The 26,112-nt window shown below is 35.8% G+C and overlaps 1 protein-coding gene across 1 annotated transcript; it reads left to right on the forward strand.

The window, feature by feature from the left end:
- Positions 1-452: 452 nt before the first annotated feature.
- On the forward strand, positions 453-25,242 carry LOC120071060 (rho GTPase-activating protein 7). Its single transcript, XM_039023068.1, has 22 exons — positions 453-1,049; positions 4,397-4,433; positions 5,313-5,389; positions 6,555-6,625; positions 6,706-6,784; positions 6,883-7,027; positions 7,160-7,279; positions 11,217-11,294; positions 11,475-11,530; positions 11,624-11,693; positions 11,970-12,057; positions 13,042-13,285; positions 13,708-13,929; positions 14,986-15,315; positions 17,999-18,048; positions 19,288-19,348; positions 19,427-19,510; positions 19,811-19,924; positions 20,011-20,180; positions 22,763-22,832; positions 24,353-24,556; positions 24,678-25,242. Exons 1-22 carry the CDS (start codon positions 996-998, stop codon positions 24,864-24,866), a joined length of 2,613 nt encoding a protein of 870 aa, XP_038878996.1. The 5' UTR covers positions 453-995; the 3' UTR covers positions 24,867-25,242.
- The last annotated feature ends 870 nt before the right edge of the window (positions 25,243-26,112 follow it).

A 26,112-nucleotide genomic window follows, 5' to 3' on the forward strand; every position in this document is an offset into this window, starting at 1 on the left:
TGTGTTCAAGCTCATGGTCGTTTCACCACCCATTTAATATCAATTGTCATTTATAGGGTCTTATTCATATTTCAAGCCCATAATAAAGAGGGTGTTAAATGATATATAATTAAATTTTCTGTATCTACTAGTATAAACAATAATATGAATAAAATAACGAAAAGAAAAAAAAAAAAGGAAAAATTTTCCCTTTCCACTATTTTTTCACTAGCTTCACGAGTCAAATCATGTTGACAAAATTAACACAAATGGACTTTCTACTTTATAAATCTAGATTACCTCCATAATTGGAGCCTATATTCAAGGATTTTCAAAATACAATCCACATACACACGTGGCTAATTCTGATTGGCTGGGATACTCGCATTGACCGGAACTTGACTACACACGACCGCAGAGTACCACTACCGCCATTTTCCATGTCCAAATTCCCTCTCTCTCTCCTCACGGCCAAAATTAGGTGAAAAGCAAAGTAACTCTCTCTCTCTCTCTCTAAAAGCTCTCTCTCTATTACCATATTACTACCACAACCACTATTGTTCTATCTACCTAATCCAATACAAAATCAAAAAAAGGAGAAATTTGTGCGAAAAAATTTGTTTGAAGGGAACAAAATTGGAGGTTTGTTGTCAGTTTCATCACACTTCCCATCAATCCAATCGGAGGAGGTCAGAAATGGAGGGAAATTTGGAGTTGAATTGAGGTGGTGATTGGTTTTGTGTTACGGTGCTCTGCTTTCATGTCTATATTCAAATCTTAGCCCTAGGGATCAGTTTTCTTTTGCTTTTGTTGTTGGATCTCACTGATTCATTGCTAGAGCTGCTCTCTGATCTGGCATTGTCATCTTGTCTGCGGCAATCGATGCTTGATGTGTTTAGAGAAGTGAGGTTAGCTATCGGACTGGTTTTTTCGGTGAATGTCGAACGGTTTGAGTGATTTTGTTACTTGCATTGGCTGTGCCTTCGATGCCGTAGCTTCAGAGGGAATCGGTGAGAATGTCTGCTTCCTTGGCGGCTTTTGAGCGTCCCCGAGCTGGGTCTTCGAATACGGTAATTTTGTTTTGGATTTGAAGTATGCCGAGAGTTGATTTTGAGAGCAATTTTTTCTCTAAATGTACTGACTCCGTATGTTAGAAAATGTTTTCATTAGTTTCGGAAAAATGTACTAGGAGGATCATAGGTTCAATCCCGTAGAAATTAATAACTTTCGGAGTATACTATATTAGGTCTGGAATTGAAGAAGCGAAGGAACTCAACCATTTAGCTTTTTCAAACTAACTAATTTTAGTAAGTGAGTTAAGCAAATATTTAGATCAAATTAGAATTCCTGTAGTGGATTTTGAACTAATTTTTTTTAGTTGTCTAATAGTCGTGGATTATTCAAACCTGCCTTCAGCTCTTTTATCAATACATCTCTCAGTTTAGTTTTGTTAGCTTGCTCAATATTTGGGTTTGAATTATAAAATTTGGAGTTCAAACGGTACCCAATTGCATGGAAACGACCAATTCATTCAACCATCGAAGTTCCAGTCTTCAATTCGTAATTTTGAAGATGCTTTTGTCTTTTTCCCCCCATTTTATTTTCTTCGAACGAATTGGCTATGGCTTCTTGAGCCCTATACATGGCCTCATGAATATGATTTCTTATCGAAGTGGCTGCGGAGGTTTCTCCCAAAGTTGACATGTCTTTCGCATAGTAATATCTGGAGCAAGTATGTTTTGGCTTCTAACGGTCTGAGATTTCACATCTCAAGTTCAAGCCGCCCCTGATTTACATTGGAAAGTGTTGGAATTTGTGTAATCCGAATGTTACTTTCACAGGGGAATGATATAGAAGTTCAAGTATTGTGAGATATCTGGTGGGGATTCCTTATTTGCATGTGAGCTACCCTACTATGCATTGTATAACTTACCAAGGGAAAACTACTGCAACATAAAACCAAAAAGCAGAAGGTGAAACTTAAAATTTTAGAAAATATTTATGATTGGGAGATTCAGGAGTGGGCTTCTCTATCTAATCTGTTTGAGGTTTCTTCAAAGCATTCAACCAGATTGCAGGGTGCAGAGAGCTGGCAGCAAGACTAAGTTTAGTTATTTCTTTCGGATATGAAACCGAGGTTTCATAGAGAAAAATGAAAGAATACAAGTGACAAACAGCCCTGCACAAAGGGCCAAACTGAAACAAAAGGACTCCAATCTTTTATCCAGCTTTAAATGACTAGGCACATTCTTGTTCTATAGCAAGTCGTCGAAATTCATTATGCCAATTGAAGTGGGGTACCAATGCCCAAAAAGAAAAAGCACCTACTACAAGGGACATGGTGAGCATAAGATCGAGGGAGCTCTTATAAGGCGAGTGAATAAGGTCCGAAACCCAATATGAAAACTTTCCTTTGAACTCTTTTTAGAGTATTTTATGACTCTTTCAGCAACCTATTTTGCTCTCCACATTAGGGTGGCCGGTGCCTGAAGCATATCTTCATGGAACTTCTCTAGGAACTTATGTTGTAATTCTGGCTGTCTTTCACGTGAGATGGTTTGCTCCAGAGAATTTTGGAGAGTTTTTGTCTTGAATGCTCATTGCCCATGCCCATAACTCTAAAGAAAGCCTAAAAGTTCATGAGTGAGAATTGTTGCAGCCTCATTTCGAGTTATTTGGATACAAAGAAACCAAAGGGTTTTTTGATGTTTTCCTCAACCTCACAAGTAATAGACAATCTTGGATTTTCGTGTTACTTGGTGATGGTTTTTCTAGAGGTTTTTTTTGTAATCATTCTTCAAAGAACTATTTTTGTAATCTTTTTTTTTTTTTTGGGATAAGAAACATTTTGTTGATGAATGAAATAATCTAAATCTTCATTTTGAAAGCATTGATCTCTATATTGAGAAAGAACTACTTGAAGTAAAACTCTCCAACATCGACAATCGAGGAGAGCTCTACAAAACTTGAAACCGAAAGAAGAAGTGACGTTGTATGAATAGACACAGGATGTTACTCCAAAGCTTTTATAAAGGGCTAAAGTGCAAACACAAGCAAGTATGGTCCTCATCCAATTGGATGTCGGGTAGGGTCAAAGGCACTTCTAGGAATTTGTGGAAAGAGATTTCCTTGGAGCTCCCCTCTTTCTCTGAGTTGATTCAGTGTGTGGTGGGTGATGGGTTGGGGACTTATTTCTGGGAGGATATATGGTTTGGGGACCGCCCCTTTGTAATAGATTCCCGCATCTTTATCACCTTTTTGCTTAGAAAAATTGTTTTGTTGATCTTGGGGAGTTCTTTTTGTTCTTTGTTTTGTTGTGGCCCTCCTTTCTTTATTGGGGGATGTTGTGGTTGGGCAAGGGAGAAAGGACTTTTGTTGTTAGAGTGTATTAACCCTTTTGCACTAAAGTGTGTAGAGAAGCCAGAATCAAAAGGGAAAGGGTTATGATCCTACTAGAAGTCTAGAATGTAACTCTACCAATGCTATTTCCTTGGTCCTATTGAGAAGGTGGTAAAATATTGAAAAATCAAAAGGCATAGAGAGATGGGACTTGCAATCCCTATTCCCACTTCCCATCCCCAATTGAAATGTGAATCCCTTCCATGTTCGGGGAAAATTGACACCTCTAAAAACACATACTTAGCATAAACTTCTTAAGCTCCGCCCGATATCTTAACTTTGCCCACACCCTTTGAACTCATTTTAGCAATAGATCATATTTCTTGTTTATTTTTCTTTGGTATGAAATTGAGCTTTCACGATTCAAATGAAAGAATGTATAAGGGCATACAAAAGAACTAGCTAGAATGAGCGTAACCAATATCACATCTATTTGAGTCTCAGTTTCAATAAAAAAAATCTATTTGAGTCTCACTTTGGATCTCATTTGACCTACTTGGAATAACCTAAGCTTTCAAATTCGTAAGATGCAATTGAATAAATGAAAAGCCAAGCTTTCATTAGGAAAAGTGAAAGAATATACAAGCGGATACGAAAAAACCACCCCCACAAAAAGGAGTCCCAATACTAACTAAGAAACAAACTTCAATCTAGGAGAATAAAACTTAACTGATAATTAAAAAAAAGAAAAAAGGAAAAGGCATTAAGTTAATGATCATTGGCTTCTTATCTAAGGCTTTGCTTATGACCTGTCTTGTAGACTGCATGTTCACTTCATCTAAGTTGCGATTTTTGAAAAGAAGCATATTTGTGGTCCTGTTAGATGACCTTTGAGTTTTCAATGCACAACACCTGATATTGTTGTTCTTGTGAAAGACCCAATGACAAATTATGGGAAAGATGCAGCTTCATGCTCGAGGAATATTTTCTTTCAGTTGATTGATTCAAGACCCTGCATTTGGTGTAATTTAGCATCCATTACTCAGCTTTGTTTCTAAACTGTGCATTAATTTGGCAGGTTTTCAAGAGTGGCCCGCTTTTTATATCATCCAAAGGTTGGAGCTCCTTTTCTTCCCCGTCACTTGAAATTTTTATCTTCACTAGGGCTTCTCGGGAGTTTATTATAATTTTGTACTAGACATGTCTGTCAACTATACATATAAGCAAGTAACTATTTGAGACATTTTTTCTTTGTGCACCATTGTAAATGAAGTTACATCATGAATTAAAAGTTATGTTTCCCGTTTCATGTATACTTTCCTTTTGTTAAATATATAATCAGACTTTTTGATTGATTTGTTAGGGTGTGGTGTTATCCATGACAGTCCCTTACTAGTAGTTTCTGTTCATATTTTTTGGGGTAAGAAAAACGAATTTCATTATCAGAGAGGAATACAAAAGGGGTAGATGAGTGCCCCCCATCAAGCCAAGGGGATTACGTAAAGGTTTCCCAATTGGCAAAATATAAAATTCTTATTTTTGCATTTATGGATATTTGCATCTTTTATATGTAGACCTCTTGATGTGGTATAGTTCTCCATATCTTATTCTTAATTGACTTGAGTTTTCCTCCAGGCTGTAGTAAATTAAGGGTTGGAATATTTAGCTATTATGGACCTCTTTGGTGTAATAATCTATGCAGTGCTTCAGACACAATATAGGAACACATGCTAGCATTTTCAACCTACCGTATCTTCCACCATGTTTCCCTTCATTTTAAACCTCTGAAACTTTTCATTATTGTACTTGTGCTAATGCTCAAGTCTTCAAATATAGGGTTTATTTTTAATAGTTAGTTCATTCACTTGGTCTCAAAGTATTGTTTCCAAAATTTTCCTGCAGCACCTATGATGCTAAACTTGCTTGTTTATTTCTGTTGGAAAGGGTCTAACGTCCATCTCAGTGTTTTTGCTAATGCTCTTATATTTGTTCAGGACTAGGGTGGAAATCTTGGAAGAAGCGCTGGTTCATCCTTACACGCACTTCCCTAGTATTCTTTAAAAATGATCCTGTTAGTATAGTTAAAATTTCCTAGTTCTTTCTTCCTTCCTTATTTTTAATTTTATCTATCGTTTTGGTATTTCGGATAATCACGTTATGACTTGTTTCCTTTCCATCCATTCTATTTTGGATGATCATGATAGGGCATGTTTTGGGTTAGAGAAACATTATGAATTATTCTGCATAATCATGTAATAACATGATAAATTTTGTATACCAGTTTGTGAAGTTAGAGATTTCAGCTCAATCAGTTTGGTAATAAACATGAACAAAACTCGTCGATCCAGAGAATTTAGTTAGCCAGTTCCTTAAGATAGAGATTTCTCTTTGTGCTGGTAATTAACATTTTGAGTCAGATGATTGAAAGGACACTGTGGTTGGCATGTCGCAAAATCTTTGAGTTCACAAAAGGCCACTGTGGTTGGCATGTCGCAAAATCTTTGAGTTCACAAAAGGCCACAAGGGTCTGTTCAGACCTCCATTAGCTAACATCATGTAATTATCTAGTATGGACAACCAATTGTACAACCTTTTCAAAGTTTGAAGCTGCCTCTATTTTTGAAGATGGATATTGCGAAACGAAATGTACTTATGGGTATCAACTTGAGTCAACAAAGGATTAGTAAATTGATTGCTTTTCTTGATTGTGTTGTTAGTCATAGCCTGTGACTCGGTTGGATGTCCTGTCTGGTGGAAACTATAGATCTTCTAAGCTATGGACATTTGTTTAGGAAAAGATCTCGGAAAAACCGATATGGAATGATTGCCTTACAGAGATGGTCAAGTAGTTGATCTCATTTGGCATCCTGCTCTATTACATGTCCAACTTCCTCCTACTATGAAAAATGGCATTGAATGTGGAAAGAGAAGTAAGGATCTTCCTACTGTTAGCAACCGATGAAGGGAAATCTAAACACCACGTTAGATGAGACATTGTCTCTCTTCCTTGAGACAGTGGTGGCTTGGACTTGGTAATCTTCAGAAGATTTTCCATTTTGTACTTTAGATGTCCCTTCAAGCGACATCCCACATATTTTTGCTTAACATCCGCTATAAATGTCGATTCTTATATAAGATCCATTCACTTTTTAACTGTGTTAATTTTAAATGTAGATAACGATGTAGCATGATTGATTTATATAACTGAAATATCTTTCTTTTTTTTTTGTATTTAGAGTGCACTTCCTCAAAGAGGGGGTGAAGTAAATCTTACTTTGGGGGGCATAGACTTGAATAATTCAGGGAGGTAAGTTGTTCTATATGAATGTGAATTTTTAAATTTTATTAGCTGTTATTGAACTTAAGCATGCAATTTCGTTCATATAGTGTTGTTGTTAGAGAGGATAAGAAGCTCTTGACTGTATTGTTTCCTGATGGTCGTGATGGACGAGCTTTCACTCTCAAGGTACTCTAAGGCTATATCATATATGCAAAGAATATTTTGATTTCTAGAATTTTTTATTAATCTGAGCTTTCTGTTCCTGTGCCTTACACATAAAAAAGGCTGAGACCTCAGATGATCTGTTTGAATGGAAAACTGCGCTTGAACAAGCCCTTGCACAAGCACCAAGTGCTGCCCTTGTCATGGGACATAATGGGATTTTTCGGAGTGACACTAGTGACAAAATTGACAGCTCTTTCCACCCATGTTTGTATTCTGCTATCATTTTGCAATTACTTGTTCGTTATGATGCTTGATTCCTTTCTGAATGCTCGGAGTAGGGATATGTGTGGTATACTTGCTTGCTTGATCCATCAATGATCCATTAATTATATCCAGGGAGAGATAAGCGTCCTGTTAAATCTTTGGTGGTGGGAAGACCTATTTTACTTGCATTGGAAGATATTGACGGAGGTCCATCTTTCCTTGAGAAAGCACTTCGGTTTCTTGAAACATTTGGTAAGAAGTTATATTAAAATTATGATGAAATCATTGCTATTCTCACTTGGTTCCTTTTATATTTATTTTATTTTATTTTTATTTTGTAGATTTGTTATATCAATTCATAGTGAATTCAAACTTTCATATAGCAATGATAGCTGTTCTTATTTCTGATTATTAACAGTAATAGTTTGAGTTTTAATACTCTTTTATCTCAAAATGCTTCAAGAAAGCATGATTTGGTGCTATAATTTTGTGCCCATCTAACATCAGGATTGAGCTATACAGCTATTTGGACAATTTTATTGCTTTTGGCCAAGAATGAGACTAAAAATTCAGAATTGATTCCAAAATCATTATCTCCGACCAAATTCTTGCACACTATTGTACACGAATGGTTAAAGTGTTGAGCATAGTCCTGAAAAGCCATTTCACTTTTATCTTTTCTTTTTATCTTATAGGAAGCATAATAGTAAATAGTACTCTAAACCACATCCCATGCACCCTTTACACCCCGAGAAACCCTCGTATTTTGTTGAGCTAGATACTCCAAAAAATGATAAAGAAATTGGCCTGTCACAAAAGCTTCCCAATCTTGCATAAAGGATCGTGTAGAACCTCTTCAATCAGAGTCCTACACGAGGAACCTAAATTATTCTAAAGGAACTCCCAAATGAAAAAACCCAAATCATTCCAGAGGAACTCCGATAGCTCAACCAAATGTTTACAGCAAAATAACATCTGAGAAAATCTGAATGGGATCCTCTGTGGCCTATTGGCGCAGTGCAGCACACCCATGTGGGCTGAGCATCAAAGAACCTGTGAAGAAAGTTAGAGGTGTCAATTCCCCTAGGAAGAAACATTAGAAGGATGCACTGCAAAAGAACTTCAAATGTTGCACCAATATTTATAGCTGTAGAATAACACCAAAAATATGATCGAGACCATATAAGGAGGCCTACTGCACAACATACATCAACGTGGGCCAGCACCAAGAGTCATTTTCAAATAATCAAAATGATGAATTTGATGAGTTAGGCCTGTGTATTAACATATTGCTTTTCATTTATTTAACAATTTTCAGGCCAGCCAAACAATAATCTACAAAATGAGATACAAAATGAGACATGGAGAATTGGAGTTACAATAAGTATAGAATGAGACATTCTTGGTCGATTCTGATGCATGATGATATGCAAACTTGGTGTTAGAAGTATGATAAGGTTGGAATGCCTTTCCTTATTTTATTAACAGTAGGGAAGATTTTGAGAGCTTCCCTTCTCTCCCATCAGTCTCAAAATATGAGAACTGATACAAAATTGCCAATGACTCTCATGGCCTCAATGACCCTTACAAATAGCTCCCATTCGGCCCCTCTCTCTCTCTTTTCTGTTTTTCCTCCTCTAACTAACAATATTCCATAGCCCTTATATTCTCTCAATATTTTCCTAACTTACTTATTTTCTCACTTTTTTTCTTCTTTCATATACTTTGGTTATTAAGGGTCTATCAAAGTATTGTGCTCCTATCGATATCTCGGAGGCGCAAGGGGCTTTTGTGGCTGGAAGGTAAATTTTGGATCAAGCCCTGATAGCTAATGAGGCGATAGAGGACTATAGAGCTTGTAAGAAGGAAAGGTTGCTATTTAAAATTGATTTTGAAGAAGCTTATGACTATGTTGACTGGAATTTCTTGGATAAGATTTTAGAGAGGAAAGGTTTTTGGTTATAAGTGGCGTACGTGGATGTGGGGTTGCGTGAGGAATGTGAACTATTCCTTTCTCATCAGTGGGAGCCCTAAAGGTAAAGTGAGGGCTTCGAGAGATCTCGGCAAGGGGATCCTCTTTCCCCTTTTCTCTTTCTCCTTATTGTGGATGTCTTAAGTAGGTTGGTGAGTAAATGTGTTGAAGGTGGTAACATTGAGCCTTTGAAGTGGGCAAGGGTAGGGTGGTCCTTTCCCATCTTCAGTTTGCAGATGATACCCTCTTCTTTTGCTCTGGAAGTGATAACTTGTTTCTCTTGCTAAATCATGTTCTCGCCTTTTTAAAGGAGATGTCGAGTCTGAAGATCAACAGGGGTAGGTGTTGCGTCTTGGGTATCAATTGTGAGGAGGACAAGATTAAAAGGTGGGTGGAGTGGATTGGGTGCGAGGTGGGGAGCCTTCCCTTTTCTTACCTAGCCCTTCCTCTTGGGAATAATCTGAAGAATGTCTCCTTATGGGATCTTGTGATGGATAAATTTCTTAGTAGGCTGGCTTTTTGGAAAAAAGGTTTCTTTTCTAAAGCGGGCCATCCTACTTTAATTAAGTTTGTCTTGAGTGGTATTTTGGTTTATTACTTTTCTTTCTTTAGAGCCCTGGGCGAGATGTGCAGGTATTTGGAAAGATTGGTGTGATTTCCTTTGGGAAGGGTTTGATGAAGGTAAAGGAAACGGATCGCACCTTATTAGATGGGAGGTTTGAAAAACCGGTTTCTTTGGGGGGTTTGGAAATTGGGAATCTTAGGGATCGTAACAAAGCCCTTTTAGCCAAGTGGCTGTGGCGCTTTTCTGCTGAGCCCAATTCTCTTTGGCGTAGGATTATTGCTAGTAAGCATGGTCCTCATATTTATGAGTGGTTGGATAGAGGGATCGAAGGCACCTACCAAAATCTTTGGAAGGATATCTCGAAAGAGCTCCCTGACTTTACTTGTCTGGTTCGGTGTGTGGTGGGGGAAGGGAGAGAGACATATTTTTGGGTAGATCTCTGGATGGAGGAGAGACCTCTCTGTGGGTTATTTCCCCAGTTATATCACCTGTCTTCTTTTAAAAACCATTTTGTGACAAATTTTCTTGTTTGAAATGGGAGCTCATGTGCTTTTTCCTTTGGGTTTTGTCGGGCTCTTTCTAATAGAGAGACGATGGACGTGACGACTCTTTTTTCTCTTCTTGAGAGTCATCCCTTTTGTCGTGGGAGGGGAGATGTGAGAGTTTGGAGCCCTAATCCTTTAGAAGGGTTCTCATACAAGTCCTTGTTTCGGTGTTTGGTTAACCCCTCTCCTCTTCGCGAGTCTGTCTTTTCATCGTTATGGAGGATCAAGGTTCCTGGAAAGGTGCAGTTATTTACTTGGCAGGTTCTTCATGGCTGTCTTAATACGTTGGATAGGCTTGTAAGGAAGATGCTGTTAATGGTTGGGCCTTTTTGCTGTATTTTTTGTCGGAAGGCGGAGGAAGACTTGGATCATATTCTTTGGCATTGTGATTTCGCGAGCTATGTTTGGGATTCTTTTTTCCAGGCATTTGGCATGTTGAGTGTCCGACACAGAGATGTTAGAGATATGATTGAGGAGTTCCTCCTTAATCTGTCGTTTGGGGAGAGAGGCTGGTTTCTTTGATGTGCTTGTGTTTGTGCTATTATTTGGGTGTTTTGGGGTGAGGAATAGTAGGGTGTTTAGAGAGGTTGAAAGGGATGCCAAAGACATTTGGTCTCTTGTTCGGTTTCCATGTATCTCATTGGCCTTCGATTTTGAAGGCTTTTTGTAACTATCCTTCAGACTTGATTTTGTATAGTTGGGGTCCCTTCTTGTAGTGGGAGGCCCCCTTCTTTTATGGACTTGGTTTTTTGGATGTCCGTGTATTCTTTCGTTTTTCTCAATGAAAGTTATTTTCATAAAAAAAAATGATATAATTAAATTTACCTTAACCCATCAACTTAAACTTTTGGGTTGATTGATAATATGACATGGTACAAAAGTAAGAAGTATGTTTGAACTCCTATAATCTCATTTTCTCTCTAATTAATATTGGTTTCTACTTGTTAGACCTTTTACAAATTTTTAAGCCCACAAATGTGGGGAACTAATATTATTGAATTTACTATAACCCATCAGCCTAAATTTTTTGGTTGATTGTTGATTTAACACTTGGTATTCACATTTTATATTGTCAATTCAACTTTATTACTTTGAACTTCTCTTTAGGCACCAAGGTAGAAGGGATTTTGCGGCAATCTGCAGATGTTGAAGAGGTAGACCGTAGAGTTCAGGAATATGAACAAGGTATTATTTAAATGTTTCTAATTAATGAGAGAGAGGATAAGTGTACACCTTTCAAAAAAAAAAAAAAGTTAATGAGGGAGAGGATTACTAAACCAAAAGTTATGCGGAATGATTCATTTGCTATCAAATAGATGCATGCCAAGTTGGAACACATGCCCTAATTTGCTTTGTTTTTTCTAGGCAAGACAGAGTTTGGTTCTGATGAGGATGCTCATGTCATTGGTGATTGTATTAAGGTACTTTCCTTTATTATATCAATGATACGTCGATATTTTATTTTTTATTTATATGTACAATCTTAACTTCTTAATGAGTAATTTGAAATGTAGCATATTCTACGAGAGCTTCCATCATCACCAGTCCCAGCTTCGTGCTGCACTGCATTGCTTGAGGCTTATAGTAAGTTTGCTAACCCCATTATTATAATTCATTGAAACCCCTTACGTCTGTGAAAGAAAAAACATGGTGGTGCTAATCATAGGTTGTGGATAAAATGTGAGAGTATTCATCGTTTAATTAGGTTGTGGATATAATGTGAGAATTCATCATTTAAAGTAGAGGATAATCTAACAAATCATCTTAAAATCAGGGATGATCACTTTTTGGCTTATTTTGTTTTATAAAATGTAAATGGATTAGCATTGATCATTTGAATTATTGTTCTTATTGTTTAAGAAATTGATCGAAAAGAGGCGCGGATCAATGCCATGCGATCATCTATATTGGAGACTTTTCCTGAACCAAACCGACGTTTGTTACAAAGGTTAGAAGTTAATCTGTAATTGCTTTTCTTTCATAGTAAGCTTTTCTAACTTTTGTTGTGACATATTCATATTGCAAAAAGTTTTTATATAAAAATAATCATATTGCAAATAGCACTGATGAAGAGAAGGCCTTCATTTCTAGGTCTATCAATTGGTCGATCATCACTTTCTCCTTGGTTATTATAATCTTAATTTAGGGCACATCTCTTACGGAGGATTTGGCATGTAATAATGGAAATTGGTTTAAGAACAGAATAGAATAGTTGCTTTAAAAGACGTTCATGTATTCAATTTGTAAAGCCTGAAATGAATGTATGTTTCGGGTTGGTGTGCATTTTAAGTTAATAGGATAATCTCTAAACATATAAATGCTCTAGTACACGTATTATTTCGCAAATGATTTCTCTCAGGCCTCAACTCTAAATGTCTTCACTGGCCTCCTTTTCCCTTCTTCCTACATTTTTTCATGTCCTGCATCATCCTTATTAATATTTGTAATTTTAATTATTTATTTTACATTTTCTCTTGTTTTTTATTGTGTTAATCTGCATCCTTTAAATAAGCGAAATTAAAGGTCACACTTGATAACAATACGTGTAAATAGTTGATCTTATAGAATGTAATAACATTCTTGCATTTTATGATAGCTCCAAGCTACTTGCAGAGGAGCTTGCTTTTGTAAGAATGATATCTCACTTATGGTTTGTCACTTGTTGGAGTCATCTCGTTCCCTTTAGTTTGGGCTCAGGATATATACATGTACTAATTAGGTTTTTTTTCCTTTAATTTTTTTTCTCAATCAAAGCTTGTTTTTCCATTAAAATTTGGTTATTTATTTCTATAGCTGTAAGCTTTCCGTATTCTTGGTACTTTATTAGGCTCTCTCGAATCATCTATCTTTGAATAGCGTTATAAATTTTGTAACTTTCTATCATTGTTGCATTTCCCAACATGTCAATTTGATGTTCTCATTCTCTATCCAGAGTTTTAAAGATGATGCATACCATCTCTTCTCATGCTCACGAGAATCGGATGACTCCATCTGCTGTTGCTGCTTGCATGGCACCTTTGCTGTTACGACCTTTATTAGCTGGGGAATGTGAGTTGGAAGATGAATTTGATGTAAGTGGTGATAACTCTGCTCAGTTGCTGGCTGCTGCCAATGCGGCCAATAATGCTCAAGCAATTGTTACAACACTTTTGGAGGAGTTTGAGAATATTTTTGATGTAAGATACTTGCCTTCTAAGAATTTTCTTCTTGTTTGATAAAGGACGCATGTTAGTTTTGTTTTTGAAAGATTTAATGGTAACTTGGTCCCTTAACGAGCTTGAAGCTCATCATATGAAATAATTTCATCCAAGTTGGAAGAAAATATCCACCCTTTTTTCCTTCCCGTTTTGTATTCTCCTTTTTTGTTTCAGTTTCTTCTGGGATGGGCTGTATTCCTCGCTTGTATATCCTTCCATATAGAGTTTCTCATAAAAAAAGAATCTTCAATGCATAATCTTTTCGTTCTAGTAGAGGGAAAACAAACATGTTAGTGGTTGGATAACAATATTGAAAAGCAGTCTAATTATCTATTAGTTGCATTTCAAAATTTTTTGTTCTATGATTTCGAATGTCGTTTGTTTTTGTGATCTATTTCCAGGATGAGAATCTACACAGATGCTCAATTTCAGCAGATTCTCAGATAGAAAATAGTGGAAGTGACGATTCCACTGATGATGATAATCTTGATGTGAAAGGAAATGGCTTTCACAATGTGGAAAATGGGGTTGATCCAGACACAGATGACGATCCTGAGCGGGTTCTTAGTGGAAAATTGAGTGAAAGTAGTGGCTATGCTGGAAGTGATCTTTATGACTATAAGGTTCTCTGTGTGTGTGTGTGTGAATGTATGCGCATGGAGCATGCACTATCTGTCTTCACATTCATTTATTTTTGAAACATTGTGCATTTTTATTGGTTAAATTTTCCTTAATTTTTATTTATTTATTTATTTTATTTTTCAGAAACAGAGGCATATTATTAATCTTATAAAGGGTTACAAAAATAAAACCAAGAGAAATACGAATCTCCCTCGTCTGGAGGCAGGGATACATAGGAAGCACCATACATTGAATTGGAAAAAAAAACATTTACTTGAAATTTATAGCATTTACCGTTGCAATCAACTATCCTAATTTCTAATTTCTTTTCTTGGTTGGATTTCTGATCTTCAAATTCTTTGTTATGTTCTGTTATGTTTTTTCATTTTCATTCTTCTTCTTTGTTACTATTTTTTTAAAAATCTGTTTTAGAAGAGTTTGTATCCCTTGAACATTAATTCATTAATTCTTTTTATATCATTGTGAAGTTGTTTCTTGTTAAAAAAAAAAAAAGTTCATGAACTTTTTTTTTGTTTCCTATAGAAAAAACAATGGAAAATGCATCCAGTAGAAGAGAATTCAACTCTTACTACAATCAACAATCTTATTAGTGAAGCTCTTATTAAAAAAGAACAATCTTATTGGTGAAGCTTCAAATGGTACTCTTAATGATAGGGAGAAGGAAGTTGAATCTGCTAAAGCATGACTGGAATAATAGTTTTCTTAAGTAGAGGGATTCTTACTGAGCTCTTTTGGTCAATGATTTATTAGCAGCTTTATGGCCTTCAATAATGTAAGATCTCAATAGTGTTGCACTTTCTCAAGTTAATTCGCTGCTTCAGTTTTATCCATAAATGCATATTACTCTCTCTAACGAAAGACTGGTATTAGTTACTGTACTTATCATCTATTAATATTAAGTTGAATTCACACGATATAAAATCGGTGGAACTTTGTGCTGTTCTTTGTCAGGACTATTTGCTTCTCTTCCTTGAATAACTATCCTTGTTGACAAATGAAATGCTAAATAACATGCACTAATTTCTGTACATGAACAGGCTTTTGGAGGTGATGACTCGGAGGTTGGATCCCCAGGAGAAAATCATGATATAGCTCAGAGTTCAAATTCATGTTTTGATCATCATAAGAACTCTGATACCAATGTCCAACTGATTGGGGACCAAAGCAAACAAAAGAAAGGACATGTAAACTCTTTGACTGAGATGGAAACTCCAAATATTTCACCTGCCGGCGAATCTTATCGTTCAATGGGAGAAATTTTGAATTCAATGGATCCAGGAAATGAGTCAAGTTCTGCGAAGCCAGTTGGTAAAGTTTCAAGCTCTAATATTAATGCTAAGAGAACAACTTTCTGGGGAAGGAGCAATGTAAGTTTTCATTTTTTCAGTTGAAGAATATTAGAGTAGAAGTGAAACTATTCTCTCCTTTTCCGTCTTAAAAATTTACAAGAATATATGCATAAATAGATTGCTGCCATGAAATCCTTAAAAGCTAACCTAAAACCAGGTTAGGAAATACAATCTAAACGGAGGAATTAGACGTAATGGACAAGGAAAGAAACTTATGTCAAGGACTTAGTCGTGGAAAATTAAACTGACAATAGTCCACTGAGAATATTTACCTTTTGGCACTCCCCCTCACGCTCGTTCAAAGGTATCTACCATTACTAATGTCGGTGAATCTTTTTAAAGATATTTCCATCAAGAAATCCAAAGATGTTTCGTCTTCTAAGTTTCTTAACATTCACTGTTTTTAGTTTATGTAAATATTGATCTTCTAAGTTTCTTAACATTCACTGTTTTTGTGTTTATATATATATATATATATATATATTACAAAAACTTCTGAAGGGGAAAGCCTGTACTAGAGTCTGTCAAAGATAGCTACAAAAATGTCTCTAGCTGACCTTTAGATCACTGAGACTATAATTTGTGGAAGGATTAACATTTTAGTATGCACTGTCATTAGATAACTATCACTTTGCATCTGCTTATACTTATAGCATCAATCAAACTCCTTCCATATCCTCTCTAAAATAGCCTAGTACTTTGGTAGGTTTAGGTGTCCCTATGGGTTCCTATACTTCTTTATCTACCCTTCTCCAATCACGAAGTTGAAATTCTTGTTTGTAGTTCCCTGTCCAAGTATTAATTGGTTTATGGGCTCTTGTAGGATAAAGCCGTTCAAGTAGCGAGCCAGAGTAACACCTGTATCATATTCATTTTTGCCAATAGATCAAAGGTTTTCTGGTAGTATGCTATAGTTTGGCGTGTATCATTTTTGTAAACCAAACAAAAGTGAACTAACCAATGGTTTTATAAGTGCTTAAACCAAAGAAAATCAAGAGAGTAGGAAAACTGAAGTAAATCAGTTGGTATGGACCAATTCCATTCAGTTGGTCAGTCTTCATGAACTCACGATTTTTTTTTCCTGGAGAAGGAAAGAAAAATTTCGTTGATGAATAAAATTGATCCCCCTATGCGAGCTACAAGAAAGAGGTCCAATTGCTTAGTAAAGTAGAGAGGAAACAGAAATACTGTATCCTATTTTAAAGGGTTGTGAACGTTCACACTAATCTAAAGCATTAAAAAGAGTAAGCTCAAAGAAACCCTAGAAAAAAGAAGTGCAAGTGCTGTTGAATATTGCCCGTTCCTTTCACACCAAAGAGACTAAAAGGAGTGAGGCCAGCCAAAAGGTTTTCGTGTTTCCTTTGAAAGGATGGCCCACCAAAATCAAGGATAACAGATCGAAAATGTTTCTAGGCAAAGCAATACACCATCCGAAAGCTGTTAGAACAGCATTCCAATATCGTGTAGCATAAGAGCTAAAGGGTGTGAATGTTCACACTAATCTAAAGCATTAAAATGAGCCCATTGAGCACTTGCCAGAACAATACCACATGATCCATGCATTTGAACCATCATGAATCATTATCCAAAGAAAAGAAAGATAACTTTTTTGGTCAAATTGTGCTTCTGGATGACCTTACCCTCCGCTTGGGAAGGATGATTAGATCCCACAAATGCCCAAGGAGTCCGAACACATCAGAAGCTAACTGCCATATGGAATGTGAGAATAGAGAAATTACTCCCTTTCTGGGGAGGTTGAGGATTTCAGAGATTTGACATACAAATGCTGAGGTCTTAGGTTAGAATCTCCCTTCGAGCTTTTTGAGATATAATGTGGAGAGATGTGCGGTATTTTCAGAGGATTAGGATTTGATGAGGTGCTGCTGCCCACCTAGAGATACAGTTAACAAAACAAACAAACTGGTGTTATTCTTCCATTTTTCTTGATAAAAACTTGATTTCTCATAAAAAAGAAAGAAAGAGAAAGGGAAAATTAACGCCCTGAACTAATAATCGTATCAATCTAAACACAAAACTGTTCATAAGTGTATCAAACTACACCCTCCAAATTTCATTCGATCAATATCGTGAGAAACTTATAATTTAAGTCAATTAAACCCCTAAATTTTTATAAATCATTCAATTTAGACCCTTCATTATGATTACCCTTGAAAATCATCTATGCATTAATTCTCAAACATGTGTAGACTTCTTCACATGACGATTTTTACCAAATGGACAATTCGAGTAAATGCATGGATGGTTTGAAGGAAATCTCGTCTGAGAGTCTAAATTGATTCATTTATAAAAATTTAGGAGTTTAATTGATACAACTATAAGTTTCACATGAGGTTTTTCTAAACGGAACATAATGGAAGGTGTAAATAGACACTCTTACTAAAGAACAGAGTTTAAATTGATACAATTATTAGTTCGAGGTTTAAATTGATACAATCCGTAAAGTTTAAGGGTATAATTGATATTTTTCCAAAGAAAAAAGGAAGCAAACCATACTGCTAGGACAAAGATTATTTGTTGTGCTTAATCACTGATGCTGGCAATCTCATAAAAAAAAAAAAAGGATCACTGATATTGACAAGTGTTATTAATACAGGCACTCTTGTGCTATAGTCTGGACCTTAAAAAAAATTTCTTTGCTCGTTAAATCAAAAATTGATCTTCTTGATTTTATTTGGTGCAGGCCAGAAAGACACCCTCTATTGAGTCAGTTGATTCTTCTGGAGAAGAAGAGTAAGATGTTCATTGGCTTTTTGCTTAATATATGAAATATGTTAGTGTGTTGTGATCTATTTGAGCTCAATCTGAAAACACACGTGCATATTAGCTCATCATATAACTATATAAGTTATATGATGAGCTAATTAGCAGGTTAAATTCATTATATGTTTCAAGTTTTCTTTGTAACTGAAGATGGATAAATTCTGTTATTGTTATGGAAGATGTGAGGATTGGCATGTTAAAGCTGTGTAGGACTTGTTTTGCAATTTCCACCTTTTGGACCTTTGGTTAAAATGAAACAGAAAAAATGATTAGATGACAAGAATTTCACGTTGAGGCCGATATGAACCTAGCTCAACTGACATAAAGCTTATACTCTCGACTTTGGGGTCAAAATTTCGATTCCCCCATTCCATATATTGTCAAACTAGATTTACATGTTCAGAATAACTGGGACAGAATAGCTACGTTTCTTATTTTCTTTTTGGCTGTATGACCCTTCATTGGGAAAAGGGACGTCCTGCCCATTTGTTCCTTGGGTTGTTTGTTGGTGAATGAGATGCTTGATCATTTCCATATGAAATAGAAAATAAATAAAAATATATAAAAACTCCTTTTGGTTGTATACGTTCCTTTTAGGGTAGTTCGAGTTGTACATTGGTCACTTGTTGGACACGTGTTAAAATGATAAGTATAGATCTTTGAAGGAAGATGATGTACTCGGTTCTGTCTTAACCAAAGGGCTTTATTGTATTTTCCCAGGAATGTCTTATTTTAGTTGGTTGTTTATTTGTTTTACTGGTGTTTGAAGGTCTTTCGGGTGGATTGGTTTTTATTCATTTGTTGGTTAGTTGGGATTCTGGTCTGTTGGTTAGTTAGGGTCGTTTGGAATTGAATAAAATATCTCACTCTTGGTCTACACTAGAAGACAATTGAACAATTGAAGTTCCAGTCGAGGTCACAATATCTCCTCCACATTCATTACCATAACTGCACAAAGTTTCCCTAATTGACTTTTTGCCACAATGCAAAGTTAACTCTGTGATAATTCCAAATTGGCTTGTTCTTTACAACTTGCCTCTGCTGCTTAATGAAACAAAGTATTTTTTCAAAAAAATTACTTTTTGTATTTTTTTTTTAAGAACTCTTTCATACTTTTGGATGGTTCCATGGGTCTTTCTCCTCCCCTTCGAATGCTACTTCACCATGAACTGAACTTTTCCCTGAAGACAAATGCCAACTATTTTGTAGGCTTGCTATTCAGAGGCTTGAGATGACAAAAAATGACTTGCAACAGAGGATTGCCAAGGAGGTAATCAACCTCTCTAACTTTGTTATCCGAAGACCCTGTAGTTGATTATTGTATTCACTGAATATCCTTATTTTGTAGGCTAGAGGAAATGCAATTTTACAAGCCAGCTTGGAAAGAAGGAAACAAGCTTTGCATGAGCGACGGTTGGCACTTGAACAAGATGTACGTTTTCAGGGTGGTGAATGCTTGTTGCTTGAACTTCATTTTTCTATCTTTGGCATAGTTATGCTGCAATAATTAATACTATAAGACTGTTTTTTTTAAATTTTTTATGACTATTAGTATCTGAGATTTGGTTTGGTGATGGGAGTGGCGTTGGAAGTTATTTATGTGGATATAGTATCGTTTTCTCATTTTATCTTTCTATAATAAGAAACAAAACTTTTCACTGAAAGGCTCTTGTGACTTTGAATGCATACTTATTTTCTTAAATACGCTTTTGGCATTTGAATGACCATGTAGGTTTCAAGATTACAAGAGCAATTGCAAGCAGAAAGAGATCTTAGAGCTGCTTTGGAAGTTGGCCTAAGCATGTCTTCTGGACAATTTAATAATTCACGTGGCATGGATTCAAAGGTTTGTCTGCATGTTTTGTCATTTACTTTTTCTTTCACCTCCATTAGTCATTCATTCTCAAGAGGCATGATTATGCTGATGTGAAGACAAGGGCTGAGCTTGAGGAGATTGCTCTTGCTGAAGCAGATGTGGCTCGGTTAAAGCAGAAAGTTGCTGAGCTCCACCACCAGTTGAATCAGCAACGCCAACACAACTATGGTTCTTTATCTGATGCATGTGACCGATATCAACATGTTCAGAATCATGGTTCTCAACTGTGAGTTTCTGATATTATATTACCTTGTTGGTTCTTTAGTTTAAGGATAAGGATCAGGAGGTTGTTAGACAATGGTTAAACCTCTGGCTGGTTTGTGGCATCTTGCAGTTTTTTTTATTATTATATATATTTTTTAGAATATATTTTAAAATCATAAAATGAATGCTAGGGAGTACAAGAGAAAAGCCTACAAAGAGGGGCTCCAATAATGAGAAATAAGACCTAATGTGTATTTATAAAATAACTTCGTAACCAAAGTCCAAAGAGAAAGATAGAATCTAACAAAAGGACCAAACATCACTTAGAGATCTCTCCAATCCTCTGAAGATTCAATGGTTTCTTTCGCGCCAAAGACCCCACAATAAAACACATTCCAGCTTTCCACAAGAAAGCTCATTTCTCACGAAAGCACAGGTGGAGAAAGAAATTCTTCAAATTTCTCTTTATGATTGTGAGAACTAACGATTTATTTATTTATTTTGTTTATTTTTTTAAAAAATTTTAATTCACGCAGTTTAGGTCAACTTTACTGCTGTTACTTGGTTTACAGACACATCTTAGGTTTCTTTCCCTCTATGAAACAGTTCATTGTATGTCGTCTCCCCCTTCCCCTCCCATCTTCAGAAGATGGGCTGGTAACCTATCCCAGTAAAGTTCAGGGCTCTTCATGTATTAGATTTGGTTATTGAAGGCTGATGGGTGTCGTAGTGAAAAGGATTTGGCTTGTTATCCTTTAACGTTAGTTTATTATTATTATTTTTTTCAGATAGTCAAATGATTCATTGTGGACGAGTCCGATGCTTGCTTTTGGGTGGATTGGTGGGTGGGTGTTAAGCCTTTTTATGCATTAGTCCCAGAATTTTATCACTTGTCTGATAATAGGTTGCAGTTGGTTGCCTCTTTTTGTCTCTCTTAGTCATCCCCCTCTATTTGGGTTTTTGTCATCTTCTCACTAATCGAGTCTCTAGAGATGGTGGGTCTTCTTTATATTATTTTTTATTAGAGGGTTTATCCATTAGAAGGGATTTATGAGCTTGGGATCCTAATTCGTCAAATCTCTTCCGATCACATTTCTTCATATTTTCTTGGGATCCTAATTCGTTGAAGGGTATCTCTTTCTGATTGCCTTTCATCATATTTTGTTCCCGTTCTCCCGTTCGAGTGACCTAGTGTTCTCTTTCTGAAAAGTTGAAATCCCTAAGATATTGTAATTTGTCTGACAAGTTTTACATGGTAAACATTGAGGATTATATCTAGCGGTATTCTACTTTGGTTTTGCATCCACAATGGTGTATCCTTTATCGATGGTAGAGGAGGATCTTGATCATCTCATGTGGGTTTTCCAGTTTACTCATTCCCTTTGGAGTTGGTGCTTCGGATTTTTTGGGGTCGCTGTGGTGCGAAATAGGGACTATCCTTCTATGGTTGAGGATATCTTGATGAACTTCCCCTTTTGTGATAAGTAGGGGTGCAAGGAAAAACCGAAAACCTGGAAAAACCGTTTAAATCGATCGAAATTGCTTTGTCGGTTCGGGTTGAAGCTAGTCAGTTTGGCGGTTTGGGATGAAAATAAACAAACCGAAAATTATTGGGGCGGTTTCGAGTTGGGCAAGCAAATAGATTGAAAAAACTGAAAACCTGGAAAAATCGTTTAAACCGATTGAACCCGCTTTGTCAGTTCAGGTTGAAGCTAGTCAGTTTGGCGGTTTGGGATGAAAATAAACAAACCAAAAATTATTGGGTCGGTTTCGAGTTGGGCAAGCAAATAGATTGATAAAACCGATCTGGCCGTTCAATATATATCATAAACGTTAGTAGATGTTTCAAAAGGGTTTTGTCGTCGGGTTGGTGATGATGCTCTCCATAATACTCAAGGTCACAAGTTTGAATCCAAGGGAATGTGGGGTTTTATTTTATTTCGAATAAAGTTGCGTTGCGATTTCTCTTGCCCCCAGCTGTCAAGTTCCCTCGTGTGCGCACATGTGGTAACTGGTGAACCAAGAGCCGAGCCGACTAAACGCCAATCTTAGGCGGTTAAGGCGGTTCAGTCTTCTAACAAGCCCGGTTCGGCTTTGGTTCTCTGTGTATTCTTCACCGATTGAGCAGTTTGGTTCTGGTTTTCTACAAAAACCGATCCGAACCGAACCCCTTGCACCCGTAGTGATAAGAGAAGAATCTTCTGAGAGACTTGTTGTTTTGCTATCTAAGTGGAGAGTGTGGATCGAGAGAAATAATTGAACTTTTAGAGGAGTGGAGAGGTCTTTAGGGGAGGTTTGGGAGGTGGTGAGATTTAATCTGTCTTTATGGGTGTATGTCTGTCGGACTTTTTTGAATTTGAACAAGAGCTTTCAAGTAGTTGAGGACTCTTTTTGTGAGTTTGTTTGTTTTTTTTTTTTGGTCTTTGTATGTCTTTTCATATTCTTTCAATTTTTTTTGCCAATGAAAGCTCATTGTTTCTTACCATATATCTATGGTTGACATTAAATCTTTTGATAAATTTGTAGCGTTGAATAAGTAAAAATGCCACTAAATTGTTTACTCCGTGAAAAAACTTTTCTCTCAAATATTCTTACTTCCTGCAGGAGATTTCTTCAGCAAGATTTTGACTCGACCCTTGCTTTTGTTAATCATGAAAGGAAACAAAGGAATGAGGTATCTTTTTCTCATGTTACTTCCATGTCTATTGTCCTTCACTGTTAAATGAACCCTTTTTTCTTTTTGATTAGCTAGTGAATTTCATCATCTATGTTTTCTTTTATGATTAATTTATCTAATATTGTTTCTTACACAATGCTCGCATGTCGTTGCACACGGTTATCGTTCTTTTATTATATATTTTACCTTTTAAGGAATAAAATTTTGAGAAGTTTACACTTGCCGTGATGCATAATTAATTGCTAAACCATTTAGCTCTTATGCACTGGGTAGCTGTGTTGATGAGTGGATAAAATGCCTAACCATTTATGTACTTGGTTTCTAGTCTTATATATAATTCTTTGTTTTGAAACATGGATGTGTTAATAACGGTAGTCACGTATCCAGAGTATTTATTATCTGTATTATTTTAGTTCTTAATGATTTTTAACAATTGGAATTCTGATTAAAAAAACAAAGGGAAAAAGAAAATAAGACACAATTGGAAAGCTTTTCTTTAGTTGTCTTGGTAGGGAGGGGTAATCTCTACCCCTTGACCTTAAGTTGTCCTTTTGTCTTCTTTTGAATACATGTATTTGTTTTCTATAAAAGAATATACCTAGAGTTTTCTTAGCATGTGAATGTAGTATGGAAAAACTGTTTTCAGTATAAAAAGAAAGGTTAAAATGTCGTTTTAGTCCCTGTTCCATTTAGAAAGTTTAGCATTCCCTTTACAAAATTTTGAAAATATATTCACAACAGTGTTTTAGATTTTTTTTAAATGAAAATTATTATTATTATTTAACCAATGTTGATAAAAATCAATTTCAAAGGACTAAATTTAAGATTTATTTAAAATGTAATCACTAAATTTAAAATTTATTAGAAGTATAGGAGCTAAATTTTGGACAATTGAAAGTACATTGCAAAGTACAAGAACAAACTAAAATGGTATTTTGGCCCAAAAAAGAACTCAGTGGGGGGTTATATAGGTAGCCGCCGGCCCACCAGAAAGGCATTTGGATTTAGAATTTACTCTTTCCATCTCATCGGTAGACCAACTGCATGCTAGCTGGCTGTCTAGCTTTATCAGCAGATAATAGCTCAGATATATTTCCATTTCCGACTTCCACTGGGAGTAGATGATGCTCTAATTTATCTGCAACTTAGGCCCGGTCCGTTTGGTTTTTTTTTTTTTGATAATTAAGCCTATTTTCTCTCAATTTCTTATCATAGTTTGCGTATATCCTAAGTAGAAGAGTTAAATTATTAGCAAAATTCCAAAAACAAAAACAAGTTTTTAAAACTACTTTTTTAGTTTTCAAAACTTGGCTTGATTTTTTAAAACATTGGTAAAAAATAAATAACAAAGTAAGAAATAAAGAGGTAGAAAGGATGTTTATAAGCTTAGTTTTCAAAACTAAAATCCAAAATGATTACCAAACGGGTCCTTAACAATTCATTTTCTATTTTATTTGACCTTAGCCTTCCTCGTCTTATAAACTAAACTGAAATCTGTTTCTATTTTTGGTACACAGGAAGGTTTGATGGGAAGTGATTGGAGAAATATCAAAGGACAAGTATTAGGATCTGCAAATAGTAATAAACCAACTCCACGGAAGCTATTTATGGATTCATTAAGCCCAAGTGACTCAAAGAGCACCGAGGTTTCAACTAGCATTTCTGTGGACGAACTTGCTGTTGATTCTGCTTCTTTGCCTTCTACTTCAAAAGCAGGAGAGGTAAATACATCCGTCTTCTCGCCCACTTCTCGTCCCAAACACGTCCATTACTTAAAAGCTGAATCTGAATGTCTTAGGTCTAGAATATCTTTTTACATTGAAATTTAATCTTTGGTTCCAGGTTTTGGATTACACAAGACACTCAACAGTGCCTTCGTCAACATTGGTAGAATTAACGACACGCCTCGATTTCTTCAAGGAGAGACGTTCTCAGTTGATGGAGCAGCTCCATAATCTTGATTTAAATTATGGTGCATCATCCTCACAAGACTTCATCTATAAACAACCGCCATCTCCGCCATGGAAATAACAAACAACACCGAGCACAGGCAATTCTCTCTATATCCATAATTAGTTCCAATCATCCATTTGTTGTATATCCTCCTCCTACACCTATAATATAAGAAAAGTTCATTGTGTGTGCCTTTCCTATATTTAAGTTTGGTCTTTCATGGGGATGCCATCTTTAATGTCTTTTCTTCCTTTTTTCCCCTCATTCTTCTTTTTCTTTCTCCAATGAGGACTTTGGTTGGTTTTGTAATCTTCTACTTCACTTATTTTGCTTCGATTTTATTGAGGATTAGACTAAGAGAAAGTGGGTCGTGTTGTAACAATAGTAGTTTTAAGGCTTTGCCATTGAACATATATAATATATATTTAGTTCCAAAGATTGGAATTTTTTTCTCTTTTTGGATGTCAAGGAAAATCTTCCATTTTCCATATATTGATGAGACTATTCTGATTATTCTGAAAGAAGCTTTAGAGTTCAGGTATTCCATTTTCCAATTTTGGGTGTTAATCCGAGCATAGTTTAATGTATAAGACATCAGTTATTTTATCAAAGGTGGTTGGTTGCCGAGATGGTTCGACCCTACTCCTGCAATTGCTAAATTCAAAAGAGAAAGAAGGCTTAAAATATGGCTTCAAATTTATCTTTAAATCTGGCTTGAAATGTCAACAGAGTTAACTTCAGTTCAGCCATATAGAGGCTGGCATTATTTATTTATTTTTGTTCTTAAAAAAACATTTCAATTCAAACCTCAATGAAGATTTGAACACCTTTGGAGGTTAATTATGTTTTGACTAATTAAATTGTGCTTATATGAACTGAACTGCTATTAACAATATCATTGCTTAATTATTGTTTGCACTTGTACTATTGTATAAGAGTTTTTTTTTCCGACCAATTTCATCGGACAACTCGTCTGATCCTACAATATTTGGGCGTCAAGAAAACAGGTAAGATATTAAATTTTAGGTAGGTGGCAAAGTCATGTAGGGGAGACCATTCAAACAAGAAAAACCGAACCAAAAACTCAGTGAAACTGAAAAATGTGGTTTGGACCGATTTGAAGAAATTTTGAAATTGAATTAATTCGGGTTGGTTTGGTTTCAATTTCGAAAACCGAATTTGAAATTGAATTGAACCGTTTTTAACTAATATATTTACATATTTTTAAAAAAAGTAAAATCGAACTTAAAATCGATCCGTTTTTAATTTAAACAAAATTGAATTTAAAATCGAACCGAACATGATCGTTTTTTAATTAAAAAAA

This window comes from Benincasa hispida, chromosome 2 (assembly GCF_009727055.1).
Source record: "Benincasa hispida cultivar B227 chromosome 2, ASM972705v1, whole genome shotgun sequence".
Lineage (NCBI taxonomy): Eukaryota > Viridiplantae > Streptophyta > Magnoliopsida > Cucurbitales > Cucurbitaceae > Benincasa > Benincasa hispida.

Excerpts from the sequence above, each read along its gene's own strand:
- LOC120071060 (XM_039023068.1), top strand. The coding sequence starts at position 996 with ATGTCTGCTTCCTTGGCGGCTTTTGAGCGTCCCCGAGCTGGGTCTTCG. Across the intron at positions 13,930-14,985 it reads GTGATCTTTATGACTATAAG|GCTTTTGGAGGTGATGACTC; the intron begins GTTCTCTGTGTG and ends GTACATGAACAG. Across the intron at positions 19,349-19,426 it reads AACAGAGGATTGCCAAGGAG|GCTAGAGGAAATGCAATTTT; the intron begins GTAATCAACCTC and ends CTTATTTTGTAG.